This window comes from Diachasmimorpha longicaudata, chromosome 9 (assembly GCF_034640455.1).
Source record: "Diachasmimorpha longicaudata isolate KC_UGA_2023 chromosome 9, iyDiaLong2, whole genome shotgun sequence".
Taxonomy (NCBI): Eukaryota; Metazoa; Arthropoda; class Insecta; order Hymenoptera; family Braconidae; genus Diachasmimorpha; species Diachasmimorpha longicaudata.
This window is the reverse complement of record NC_087233.1, coordinates 6,801,024-6,815,657: the sequence shown is the minus strand read 5'-3', so window position 1 is coordinate 6,815,657 and position 14,634 is coordinate 6,801,024. Positions and strand designations below refer to the sequence as shown.

The window sequence follows — 14,634 nt, the reverse complement described above, 5'->3', positions numbered from 1 at the left end:
ATTGTTATTATTTTTGTTATTGTTGGTGGTATTGTTAGGAGCCTGAGATAATGGAGATGAAAGGCGTCGTTGGAATATTCTGGAAGGTGGGGAAAAATTAAAAACAGGTATCACCCCGCGCTGATCACGAGGGTGACACGTCAGGAAGGGGTTGGGTGAGGGGGTTCACGCGTGGGCTAGGTCTACCACCACCGTCGGATTTTCGATGTCGTGCCTCCAGAGAGCACGTATAGCAGCACTGATACAAAACTCGATCTGGAAAAACGGCATTCCATGTGTCATTCTCGAAATCTGGGGATATTTGCGTCAGAGATATTTCTATGATATCTGAACAGCCGGTGGGAGACTAATTTTGGGAATATCGGAGACGGAGAAATTCTATGCATAATGATAGCGCATTTGCCAGCGAAATTTTATTTTATTTCTATAAAAAATTCACGTTAGTCACTTTTGACTATTGACTGATTTTTATTGCCATCTTGAAATATCTCGAAATGGGGAATAATTGTAATGAATCATCTCCGTTGATCAAAACAGAGATAAAATTGGGACATATTATTCCCTGGAGTGACGGGAATATAGCGCGATCAATCAATCGAATGATTGTTTAGCACACATAAAGCGATGCAAGTATAACCGCAATAATTTCCAAATAATAAAGTTGTTGGATAATAATCACTAATAATTGTTTAGAGGGGGAAAATAATTTTAGAAAAATTATTTGATTGGAATTTTTTAATTGTTCAGGGGTGGGAAGGGACTTTTTAGCGAACACACACGTTTGTTTAGATTTGTAAGGATGTTTTGGGCAATTTTAATGGATCTTTTTTCGTCCGTGTGTATTGAAAAAACACGATGAAATGCAAGACAACAATTTACTTGCATCATCATTCCAATAACACACTAAATCAGCTAGTGTTTACCTATTGCTGAATAATGCTTGACAAACCCGTTGATTACACCGTCTTAACAGCGCGAGGCCACGACAGTATTTTCGAATTTCTAATTAATTATTGAAAAGAAGGTGTGGAAACTGACCGACCAATGGAACCGGTCCGTGATACGTCCCCCGGCCTCTCGTTTCCCCATTTCAAGTGATCGCGCATCCTGACTACGCTTTAGTTATCGAAAAACGATTGCAGCGCGAGTTGTGTTAAAAATTCAAAAACGTTATAACTCCCTCACAAGACTATAGTTTACTATTATCGTGGAGTTATCGTGTTAAAGTATTGAGAGGAGAAATTATTCTGGAACCAGGGGGGAAATGAATATCGAAGTTGGGACAATTTATATCGAAGGAATGTCGAACATTGTGACAACGTCGCGTGAACGATGGGACGTTCGTGCTTCTGATATTGCCAGAAGGACCCACAATCCCATTAGGTCCATCGTCGAGAACATTGTGGTCGAGCCGAATCCTAATAAGAAGCTCATAGCGCTATCCATCGGTGAGTCTCCCTCGAAACCCCCCATAAATTCCAAATTTTATCATCAGATCAATGGATAAACGGCTACGAAACTTCTACTGCAGCGAAAAAAAATATTTTCCCGAATTTTCAGCGACGAAATTCCTTGGAATTTCCCTAGACATGAAGTGCTAGATAAATTCCCCAAAAACGCACGAGAAATTCACAGCAAAAAAATAAAATAAAATATTTTTTTTTAAGTGAACATGTTCTTATCAAAGAACTTTCTTTTTATCAGTGTACCCTGGCCAATAACTCTTGGGTAAGACCCTGCGTGGTATCTCCGGTGTTATTACTTGAAAATAGTCCGGGGTGCAGCGGATCGGGCTTCCGATACCGTGGAAAAGTCCCGATGATCGATAGGAGGTGGTTTTCCCTGAAGTTGACGATTCTCAGTAATTACTTTGGGAAAAATCCGGGGACAGTTTTTGAGATTAGAAGAGAGGGTCGGTCGAGATGATTAAAGTAAAGATGCAAAGCCATCACGCGTGGAAAATCCTCCGGAAAATTATGGAATTATTCACATCCTCGGGGTGGAATTAATGTTAATTATTCGCAGGTGATCCTACGACATTTGGGAACTTGAAGCCAGCGAAGGAAATTATTGAAGCTGTGCAGGAGAGCGTTGCTTCGCAGGCATATAATGGATATGCCCCAAGCACAGGTGCGACAAAAATTTAATTAAAGCTCTAAGTCAAGTTCAGAATCATTTGAAATCTGTTTCCGGAAGTTGTGGTTAACTTGATTATGTTTCCAGGGTACGTTGAAGCGCGAGAGGCGGTTGCGGAATACAGTTCAAATGAATTTCTCAAAGTGAATTCTCAGGTAAATAAAATAATGAAAAAATATTTATCGCTGGAACTCTTCTCATAAATTTTTGGGATAAATTATCCAAAGGAATTGTTTATTGATTATGTCGGGAATAACGCCAAAAATCCATCGAAAAATGTAACTGGATTTTTCAAAATGGAATATCATGTCCTGACGCCTAAAACACAATAAAAAAAATTCCTCCATTTTCCGTATTATGGTAGGGAATATCAGAGGTATATCGCGAATTTCATCCTCACCTCTTCCCCACCCACATGATAAACCGTTTCTCCTTTTCCCCCAGGACGTCATATTATGCAGCGGATGTTCCTGCGCCCTGGATTTGTGCATCACAGCTCTCGCGAAAGAGGGTCAAAATATCCTGATACCAAGACCAGGTTTTTCAATATACCGAACTCTGGCCGAGGGTCTTGGTGTATCAGTTAGATCCTACAACCTATTGGTACGTTAACAAAACGCACTACAACCGCCCTTTGCCGAGAAATTCCAATTTACCAGTTCAATTCCAACAAAACTCTCCTCCCTACAACACGAATAACTCGAATTTCGCCAACAGAACGATTGCATCAGACCGACCAATTGCCGTTGCTTTTCGACTCAAAATCCTATCAATTTTCCTTTCAGCCGGAGCTCGGTTGGGAGATTGATCTCGATGACATGGCATCACAAATTGATGAGAGTACCGCTGCTATTGTTATAAATAATCCGTCAAATCCGTGTGGATCGGTTTTTAGTCGCAATCATCTTATTGATGTACTCGATGTTGCTGTCAGATTTCATGTGCCGATTATTGCTGATGAAATTTATGAGCACATGGTGAGTTATTCATTGATTCTGGGGATTAATTTATGACTTGTCAGTATTGTAAAAGAATTTTCTACACATTGCCATTGAAATTCACTATATCCCTCGTCAAAAATTGTTTAATAATTTTCTTAAGTAGTTTTTAACCCTGAATTTGTAAAAATCGACCGTAGGTTCGAATAATATCGATGTTGCAAAATGCAGATGATAAAACAACCCCTAAATATTTCTGAAATACGATCAAAACGGATTCATTTTACCTCAGGTATTTCCAGGAAGAACTTACTACTCGTTAGCGTCACTATCGACCGAAGTTCCCATTCTCTCTTGCAGTGGCTTAACAAAGAGGCAAGTACTGTCTTCATTTTACCCCCATTGACATTTTGACATAACCATTTTGAGGATAATAACGACAATCATTGGAGACAGGTTTCTCGTGCCAGGTTGGAGAATGGGCTGGATAATAATTCATGATCGACAGAATATTCTCGACAAAGAGGTGAGTGATCAGCAGAACTAACACGAATTATCGAAGAATAATATTCGGGAATGCTCAGTTGAGACGTACTAATTGAATTCTCTCATTAAATTCAACTCTCGTTTCTGGTACTTCATCGGGGAGACTTAAATTTCCCGGAACCGCTCACAAGTTTTAGGAGTTTAATGGCTGTAGTGAAGACCAATGTACGAGAGTTTAATTGTGAAAAAATACTCGAGGGAGTTGGCAACTCCATTATGCAAGAAAAATTAACACCAGCCGATGAAAATCCTGGCAGGACGAAAATATTTCTATTTTATTCCTGAGAAAATCGTCGATTTTTCGAGAGCCCTCGGAATATTCCAAATCCATTTGCATTTTTCGCAATTTTTTCGACTCCTGTGCATTCAGCGAATGCCCAACCCTTTCGCACTGACATCCAATAATTATTGGCTATCGATTGTCTCTAGATTCGAAAGGGTCTGCAGTGTCTCAGTCAACGAATCATCGGGAGCAACACAATTGTTCAAGGAGCACTGCCAAAAATCCTCAACAACACTCCGCAGAAATTCTACGATGACATTATCAGAATTTTGCACGTGAGTTGTTGCCAAGACCTTTGTAAAGCGCAAAATTGAGTTAATTTGAGCAATTATGTTGTGCGAGCCATTCATGAACTATTAACAAATATTTATCTCGTCATATTCACCTCTACCATTCAGGAATACTTGCGGAATGTCCTCTTGAATAAATAAATCGCTTCATCAGCGTAAGTAAGTCGACGATTTAAATAATCAACGCGGCACTTAATTCCGCTAAAATCCCGGTAATTCCCCCGCCGCGCAATCATTCCCATCGAAATGAAAAAAACGTCTATAAACTATTGATATTACAATGTGCTGATAAATTTCATCCGATGATGGTCGGATATAAAATTACTCGCGGAATACATCCTCATGAAATTTTCATAAAACGCCGTCGTGAAAATTCTCATAACCGTCGTTGCCCAGAATGGATGTTTCATCTGAAACCCCGCCGTAAAATTGAGAATAAAAAAGACAGAGAGGAAAGTGCGGACTAAAAATGAGGCGTTAAAAAAATACCGAGGAAGAGAATAATAAATTGAATGAATAAAAAAAAAATATATGTGTGTGTGTTCGCGAGGAACTACGGGATCTGACGCTCGTCCGGTTTCTGGTGGCCATGTGCTATGTGCCTATGTGCACTCCAGTCTTGGGACATAAATAGCCACCACCATGTATTTCACTCGCCCTTTGTCATGGAGTTCGCCAAGCATCTCTTGGAAAGCAGATGATTATCCGACGTCTGTTTAATACACGCGTGAATACGTATACACATGCCAATGCACTCACTCTTTCAATAGATCATACGATGCATGCATTCATAATATGTTTTCTTTTGTGCCCTCATCTGAAATGAACATCTCCTGGGAACAATTTTTTCCTTCTGTTATTTTTCATTCCTTTTCTCTCCAATGAGAGAATCACCAGCTTTTAATTTTAGGTGATCAATACGGAGAGAAGAAAATCTTTTAAAATTACGCGCCTGTTCTATAATTTTGACAAATTACGTATTTTTTTACCGAGCGTTCCACACTTTTTGTGAAATATTTTGAATTTTTGGATTCCTGAAATTTCACTAAAAAGGAAGTTACTGGTCCGTATTTTTCCAAGAATTTTTCTATTGAATTGATCAATTCCATTTGTTTATTGTTACAGAATCACTCGAAACTGATATACGATCTGATCGAGAAGGTCCCAGGGTTGAAACCCATTATGCCTGATGGTGCTATGTACATGATGGTAAATATTATGATCAATACGTTTGTGTGACACCGTTACCGGCTGTAAAATTCTCTCGTGAATTTTTCCTAAAAAATCAACCTCATTTTTAAATTTCTCTTTGTTTTTCACCACTTTCTCGTATTTTTCCTCCAGGTATGCATTGACCTTGAGTCATTTCCAGAATTCAACTCGGAAGTGGAGTTTGTTCGTCGTCTCCTGATGGAGGAGTCGGTATTTTGTCTTCCCGGAGAGGTGAGTTAATGAGAATCTCAGTGGACTAATTAGAGAAGGGTAAGAAAAACTGGGGGAATTGCGAGAAACTTTCGGGCAAGAAATTTTAATTAAAAATTTTCTCTATTTTTTCTCGTTATTTTTATATTTTTAACTTTAACGTCAGCTGTCGTAAGCACACGTGTAACTATTCCACGGAGAGATTGAGTCCGGGTATTGGCAACTCATCCCCAAGTTTATTCATCAACGTGACAATATTAACAATAAAATCAATAGAAAAAACGTCCAGAATTCAAGAAATACTGAATTTATTTATTCAAGATGATGAGTTAAAGGGAAAAATCGATCTAAATCATCGGATCCACTCGCATTATGTCAAGTTGTAGTCAACAGACATTTTCCTTTATTTTCCAGTGCTTCGATTATCCCTCGTACATGAGACTTGTGATAACAGTCCCGATTGACATGTTAGAGGAGGCTGGAAGCCGGATCTACGAGTTTTGCCTGCGGCATCACATAAAGAATACGGAAAAGCTCATGAAGCACAGTATCTCCAGCGACAACATCCCCTATTAACCCATAAACGAGAGAACTACTGAGAATACATCACAGATTTAGCTTTATCTAAGAATAAGTATGAATATTCCGTGATTATTTTTTCAAACAATTGTGATGTGATTGACGCTGTGAAAATCGATGGAGAAATAGGGAATGAGTGGGCAATAAACCAGAACATTTGTGCAGACAAAAAACGGGAGAACAAAACTGCAGAATCCTCTATTGATGGGACATACCGATGTCCCCGTACGCAATGGAAAGCGTGAAATATTAGAGAATGATCTACGAATGTGTGCGTGACTTGTGCATGAATGCTGTGAACGAAGCATTGTGTTAGCAATATATAGGATTACAATCATTCGTTTATTTTTTTAGTCCTTTGTTCGTTAATAAAAGATTTGAAACTGAAATTGTCACGCATGCGATATTTTATTTTCGAAAAAGTTCGAGAGATCATTTTTTTTAGGATTTTTGAGGGTCGAACCATTATCTGGTGCGATTAGAATAAAGTCTGAGTTGTTTTGACTAATTATCAAGAGTGTTAATTAAGTGTTGGATTTTTTTATTCGTCGCAAGTCAAATAATTCTGGAGAAATGGATTTTTCAGGTTTTAAAAAATTACCGGGGACGAATAATAATTGTTTTGGCGTTTTATATATTTTTTTCAACTGAAACCTATTCAAACCCTTAATTAACCCCAAGAATTTCCACAACGAAACCTCAGAAATCTAGGGAAAACGCGTCTGAATCAAAAGTCAGTCACCATTATTTTCCCGAACGACTGTACTTATTCTATTGTACCGGAAAGTCGTTGTCTCCTATTCCGTGAACTGTATGCACGTATGCAGGTCGTTATCACATACCAATGCACTTTATACACACGTCGGTATTAACATTGTAACGACCAGTACAAACGAATCATCGTGACATTTCAGATCAATGGCCAGTCACAAGCATAAAGTTGAGGGACATAAACATTGAATTAATTCCGCGATCAACAGAATCAACTGGAGAAAAGGATTGGAAAATATGTGCGGGAAAAATCTCGGGAAATTTCAGTTGCTGAACAAAGATTACGGGGAACAGATGGAAATTTTCTGTTGGGTACCAAAAAAAATCAGCGGCTGATAGAGAATTTTTGTGGAGCTCTGGAATTTTTCGTTGGTTTTTTTAGTGAAAAATCAGGGTAATTTATTTAAAAGGAAAATTGTTATTAAATCGTACGGGGAATTCATCGTTGAGAGGCTACAGTTTATTTGACCTGCGATACAGGTGTAGATATTGATCTGACTTCCAGTGGTACCGAACAGTGCATGACCTCTGCAATGTACCTCCATGAGTTTTGTAATTACTACTGCTGATGTTTCCGTGGTTTAATAAATTTTAACTGTCACGTGTTAATTGACGAGCGAACGACGTAAATTTTAATAATTCGGAGAGATAAATTCCCGACGAATATCGCGAAATAATAATGAGGGATTGTTTGTTTTCTTTTTCACGTAAAGAGAGCAAAATTAAAATGACGGGGAACAATGAGACGAGTGCACGGGAAATATTATTCATTTGTCGGTGTACAAGCTGAACATTTCCGGGGATAGTGTCGAATGCCTATGGCCTACATACACACACTCATCTGCGAATTATGAATGAGTCTCATCGCTTCGGCTCACCCAACATCCATGTCACCCTTTTTATTAACTTGAGTTTCTGCATTTTTATAGGGTTATCGGGAGGGTACATAGTTGCCCTCCGAGGACATAGGAAATGAGTCAACGGAAGTAGAAAATTTTTAATAGACAAATGTTAAGAAAGAATTATTTTCGAGTTCTAAAAAGTTAATTTTTTGGAGGAAAAAAATTGAGGTGTGGAAATGGTTTCGCGAAAATTCGAATTATGTTTAAACAATTGAAACACTCGTGAGATTCCTCAAATAATTTTGGACGATTCCATTTAATTGTTTATATCATGAAATAATGGGCGAATGGCAAGTTAAAGTTGTTCCGAAAAATTACCGCAATTTATTCATCAAAAAAATTCATCGAAATTCGCCAGGATCATATATCAACCCCCATAACCGCCAAGTTCTCCCTCCAACTTTTCCTTCTTCCTTTATACATTAACCACGGGCTAAAAAGTATGAGATATGTTTAATCGAGCGAATTCCCACGCTAGAAAAATCGCCGGATTTTTCTTGACTCGAGTATTATATCATCGAAAAAGGAATAAAGAGACTTTTTTTTTTCGTGTGATCCACCACTCAGTGACAAGTATTTCCTCCTCCCCGATTTCAAAATTCGCCCAGTGAACACGAGATATATAACGTGAATTATTGAGTGGCACTCGTGTGCAAAATCGTGTCTGAAGTTTTTTGCTGTGAAAGGTGACCCCCGGGTGGATTCCGAAGGATAAAAATTTTTATTCATTTTTTTTTATAACTTTTTTCGGCTCACCAGTGACCATGGTCAACCTGTCGGACAGTCGTCGATTGGAGAGTGTCGTGTGACTGGTTCACAGGGGCTTCCCACTCCCCGTGACGATCTATTGCCGGAAGTTGGACAATAGCGTCTCCACGGTGAATCGTTTTTGCGGGGAAAATACACCGGACATATGATATATCCAGCTGGTACGTGTTTGCTAGCAAACATTGCGGTGGTAAAAAATTATTCTGGGGAAATGAGGGAAATTTCGGAGGCTAATAAATTTTTTTTTTCATTTTTTCCGATCACCCCATTCATCGCAATCTCCCTCACAGGGTGGCATCACCAAGAGATACTTTCAAATGACTCTGAAATGATTTATCAATTATTATTTAAATAATATATCGCAACGAGACACTGACAGTTCAACTGCACTTGTCGTCAGTTAAAAAAAATTCAACAATTTTTTTTACTTTCATTTGTCACTAAAAAATTATTTTTTCCTTCACTAGTTTCGAAAATTTTATTGTCCTAAAAAACTAGCCTTCATCCCTCGTTTCGCCCCCTGGGGGTCCACTTTTTACTTAAAACTTCTTTCCGAGTCCGAGAGCTAACGCACCCAGTCCGGTATTACCGCACACATCGGATGGAGGTCCAAAAAATGTCCTGGAAGTTGGGGGACAGCAGGTGGCTAAAAGGCGTCGGGGGTACGACCTGCATAATATCTAGAGGATCGTGTATTCCATCCACGAACGCCAGTAAATAAATTAAACCATTACGCAAGACAGGTTAGTACCTAGAGTGGTAATTTCTGGTAATTATTGGGGTCTCAGAGTGACGCAAATTATTCAATGTTTTCGGGTACAAATGAGGGGGAGACCAAATGAAAATACTGACAGAGAGTAAATGTTTGCGGTCTATATGGTATCCCGCTGCCATTAAATGCGAATTTTATTGTCAATACCGCGAAACATATCATAATTGACGATTCGGTGAAGAAATATATTGAAATTAATAGAAGTTGACGTGATATCGCGTTTCGATTGACGATAAAAGTTATCGAGATGGATTATAAACGTACGAAAGTGAATAGTTAACGACATACATCAATTGTTTATTGCTTGGTAGCCTCGCAAACGCTAGAAATCGATATTTTCTATCCTATTTTTTGAGATTTATTAATATTAGAAATAATAATTATTAGACAGCAAAAAAATTGGATAAAAAATCGTTAATTCCGTTATTTAATTCCCGCGTGATTAATATATTATATTAATATATGGTAGTGGTAGATATAGTAATATATAATGTTATTAGATTTTTGCGAACTCGTCAAATCGCCCTGAAATCCAAGAAACGTCATAAAGATCACACAATATCATCTCCGAGTGAGTTCCCGCTGTAAAAAAAAAAATCATCGTCACAGGTTCATCGCTCGATCTGCCGTCCCGTGATCCATAAAACCATCCCCGTAACCACACAGCTCCAAGCTTTGCGGTTTACCTCTACACCTCACCTCTCACAGAATCACGCCCCTTCACCGCTCCAACTTCTAAGGACTTTATAGGAGTTATGGAGCGGTACAGAGATTCGAAATTCGTGTCTTCTTCTGGGTCCTTCAGCCCGAGAATATCGGCTACGTGACGTAACCATGAATCAGCCCTAATTCGTTTCTTCGAATTCTACTGAAAATTCAATCTACCCTCCGAGGGATAAAAAATTATTATTCTATTTTACTCGACAGAATTATATTATTTTTGGTGGCTGGTATTCTATTCAGAACTTTTTTTTATTTAAATGTTTAGACATTTTATGCCTGAGAAATGTCCTTCAAAGGATTGTGAACTGGTTACATTAATTTTTTTAGGGGAAATTCGGTGATTTGTCGGGTATTTTTTTGTTTGAAGACTCGGTTCGCCCCTTTACCGTAAAAATTTGTGAAATTTATATGATTGGGAAAGAAAAGGGGTGAATGGGGCGGCTTTAGGGGAACAAAAACACATTCCCAGTGTGAGGGCCATAAATTGAGCCATTACGTCGTGATTCATAAGCCCCATCTCTTCAGAACCAGCGAACCCCTTTTTCTCGATCCTATCCCCCTCCCCCCAGCCGTTTAGTCACACCTAAACACATTGTTCCGGGAGAGGCAAGTCTGAGGTGAGTAGATCATGGGGCAATACCGTTGAAAGCACGTGATGGACTGTATCACTGATAATGGACATTGACTAATCGTGAAAATGTAATTAGCAAAATTAAAGATCTCCAGAAAGGGGTTGCGTGCACTACTACCATGGATTTAACCGCATAATCCCTCGTGAAATTTCATTTACACATATACTCCATTTTATTTAAATATTATTCAATTCTTCGTTCATTAGAAACCCCCAAAATTGATCAAAGAATTTTTCTATAACAAAAAAAAAATAAAAAATCCAATTATCACCGTAACTTTCCCAACACCCATGCGCCCCAATGAAATCCCCATTCCGCCGCCATCAACCTAAATATTGTGTCAAAATTTTCAACCCACCAACACCAACAAAACTACCCCACCAATTCCCCAAAACGACAGAACTTTCCGCCCCAAGAACTGCGAATAAATCGTACGATGAATCACACCAATTTAATATCAACAGCACCATAATTTCCTGCACCATCTGCTGTTTACCCTGAGGATGTAAAACGTATTCTCATCTCCACATTCCCCACCCCCCTGGACCCCGCCGATATCCAGCTTTGCGTTCTTTTCATTCACACGAACGGCTCCACATGCGGCGAGAGAAGATTTTTCTAACAAAATATCTTCTCTCTCCCTCCGGCGATACAAATGCCCACCGAGAGTTAGTCTTCCGATCGCTCTCGTATCATCTAGTTTGTTTACACAAGACCCTGTTACCCCTAGTTCAACTGTGAAGAGAACATCGAAGATGTTATGAGAAGAGGAGCAATGAAAAAAAAAAAATCTTGAGCAAAAACGGCGTCTGGTTTTCCACGTTTCGTTCGAAATAGTATCTCCTGCCTCGAGGGGCTTTGCCTGGCTTCTTTCATCCCCTTGTACCTACCCTCCCCCCCCCATACGACCCCCTCCCGACCCGCCCTGCCCCATGGACTCGACACTCCGCTTTTCCCATCCTCAGTCAACCCTCTTGTTTACACAAACAACGAAGGAAAACCGTCGTTGTTTCACTCGTACAATATTTCATTGCGAAATTGACATCAATGTAATACAAAACACCCTTTGAGAATTTTCCGTGGTACACCCTCAGCATCCCTTTGTAGGTAGAACTGGAATATTTCGTTTAGGTGGTCTGTGGTAAGGGGTAGAAAATATTGAGAAGGGCTTTGGGGTGACATAAAGTCGAGGACAATGCGAGGTTCTTTAAGATGAACGAGTATTTTAAAGGGACGCAATTATGTTAATGAGAAATATCTCTGTGAGGCGTAAGGGTAGTCATAATTTGCGAAAAGCCCTTACCAGCATCACCGAAAGGTTCTTGAAGTGAATAGAAAAGAATTGAGATGAAAAGTTGTATTTGATTGAGGGAACCACTTGAATTGTAAGGACCTACCCTCCTCCCCCCGCCCTTTCAGTAAATAAACGGGGGAAGGAGGAAGGATTGCTTATAAATGACTAATGACCTTTGAGTTTCCCTGAAAGGATGTAAATTAAAACTTCGTTAAAGTTCCCGCTCTCGAAGGGCCGGTATTACAAGTTCATCAGTAAGATTGATTATTTTTCTCAATTCAACTCCTACTTAAACTCATTTACCGAGGGTATTGTGGGACTTTTCCTCCCCGGATTTTCTTCTCTACAGTTTCAGCCTTTCTCTGCAGTACAGAATGAAGGAAGGGTAGCAAGCGAGTGGAGTTAATCCGCCGTCCGGCGATTATCCGAGATTCGAGTTGTGGAGTAAAAAAAAAATTGAAGGTAAGGGTTTCGAATGAAACTGGAATTAAAGTTTAAGGGCAATCCCCCAGGGGTTGAAGGGAGGCATGAAAATAGGCATAAAAAATATTGTCTTAATTTAATGTACTTTAGTGTTTGAAAAATATTTCCCCAAAAAAATACCCCACCCCCAGAGGCGCCGGAATTTATTGAAGAATAAGTTCCAATCGATCAATTACTTCTATCCAACTCCTCTCACCGGATTTACTCGTTCAAATCCACGTACCAATTGCAGGAAATGCAAATCTCGTAAACAGGAGAAGATTACCAATATCCCCGTAAACAAACGCCAGTGCTCAAGGCGACCTTAATCCCTTCATGATTACACCATCCAAAACTATTCCAAAATGAGCTTAAATGGTAGTAAAGGTCGGAAGGTTATGAGCCCAGAGGAATCAGACAATCCACCATTTCAATTCTGAGCACGAGCGCAAATGTTCTGATATTGTATATCGACAGTTCAAAGTTTCACCCCCTCCCCACTCATAAATTTAAGCATAATCTCGACTGTACAAACGTGCGTTATATTTATCGATGTAAATTTTTAATTTCTGTATCCATCGTACCCCAAGTTAATCTCGATCAGCCGGTTTTAATTCGTTGTATAAATTGCTTCATCGGCCATTAAGTTTTTATTCCTCCCACAAATGTATTTTTATTCCCATTACGATAGTTATTATTAATAGTGATAATCCCACAGGACAATTGAATTTTTAATGACATTAAAACGGATAAAATCATGAATATCTGGCTCTGTCTCTCCAGCAACGAGTGATTTTCATAGGACTGAGGGAGGGGGCTGAGCCCTCCTGGGATAAGCGAGGGGGCTAAGCCCCTCTCATCACTAATAATAGCCAGTCAACGATGGATCTTATCAAAATGTCAATCACTGCATCAATAAACGTCAAACACTCTACAAACAAAATAGAAAATTTATTAACCTCTCAGAACCGAAAAAATTGTTAATAAAATTTCGTCAACTCCCCCCAAAGGGGGGGAGGAGTATATCCACCAAAGGACGAGCTCCATCAAACCCTCTAAACATCCCAAAAAACCCTGGAATATATTCCATACCCTAATGAACCCCTTCGCGCACTATCCTAATTACCCAACTGTCATTCAAGGGGGGCCGAGCCCCCCTCACTCCCCCAACCGACCATTAACCACGTTATTCCCTCACAACGACATATTCTCCGAGGAAATCTCATCCCACATCATTCAAGGAACCCCAACCACCCCCTAAAACAAAATACAACGTTTATTAACATTCCCCAAATGAATTATCAATCGCATTCCACAGCCCCCCTCCCCCACCTTCCTGTCACCGCCATCCAGGCATTTAAACCCTACCATCGCAAGTCCTAAAAGTCATCAAGCCCTAGTAGACACGAAACCAGACACACTCAATGCGCTGACAAGCGACTTTTAGCCCTGATATAAAATGCGTAGGGGGTGCTACCGAGGGCTTTCACGCTCCTGTCACTGTGTGTACACCAGTGGATGGAGTGAGTCCAGATCCAAAGAACGACGAAGACCGAGAATATAACCACGTAACCCCTCGGCTTACACGAGAGCCCTTAAACATCCGGGGGTGGCGGTGGTGTGAGTTAGAGAGAGAGGGAAATATATATCGCCAGTCACATGTGTACACACATTCATCTGAGTCCCATCTCGTCTACACCAACACTGCGACATTGGCACTAGCGAGGGCAGAACAGGAGGGGGGAGGAAGGGGAGTTGCGTCGATAGGGGTCGCCGTCTCGCGAGGGTTCGTCGGAGGGGTGAAACAAGGGCTGCGTGGGGAGGGGCAGGATGGGGGGGGGGCGACGGTGGACGTGTGGGTGAAGTCCACGCGCTGGCGCACATGTTCATGGAGGGGGGCTTGCGACGGTGTGGGTGAAGGGGGATCGGCGGGCGAGCGACGGCGTGAAATCGGCGGCGGGAGGGGGTGGGTGGTATTGGGGTGGGGATAAGTGAGGGGAGCGGGAGTGGTACTATGGTATAGAACGACAGTGGTAAGAGCGAGTGGTGGGGAGTTTGTACGCCAAACGGAACAGCTTCAACCGAGTTTTATCCAACGATCCGGGAGGCTCGTTAA

At 40.3% G+C, this 14,634-nt stretch overlaps 1 protein-coding gene across 1 annotated transcript; it reads left to right on the top strand.

Moving 5' to 3' along the window:
- Nucleotides 1–1,112: 1,112 nt before the first annotated feature.
- Nucleotides 1,113–6,589, top strand: LOC135165901 (tyrosine aminotransferase). The gene is made up of 11 exons (XM_064127693.1): nt 1,113–1,448; nt 2,026–2,130; nt 2,224–2,291; nt 2,581–2,739; nt 2,922–3,113; nt 3,367–3,449; nt 3,531–3,600; nt 4,050–4,178; nt 5,319–5,402; nt 5,538–5,636; nt 6,030–6,589. Exons 1-11 carry the CDS (start codon nt 1,265–1,267, stop codon nt 6,189–6,191), a joined length of 1,335 nt encoding a protein of 444 aa, XP_063983763.1. The 5' UTR covers nt 1,113–1,264; the 3' UTR covers nt 6,192–6,589.
- The last annotated feature ends 8,045 nt before the right edge of the window (nt 6,590–14,634 follow it).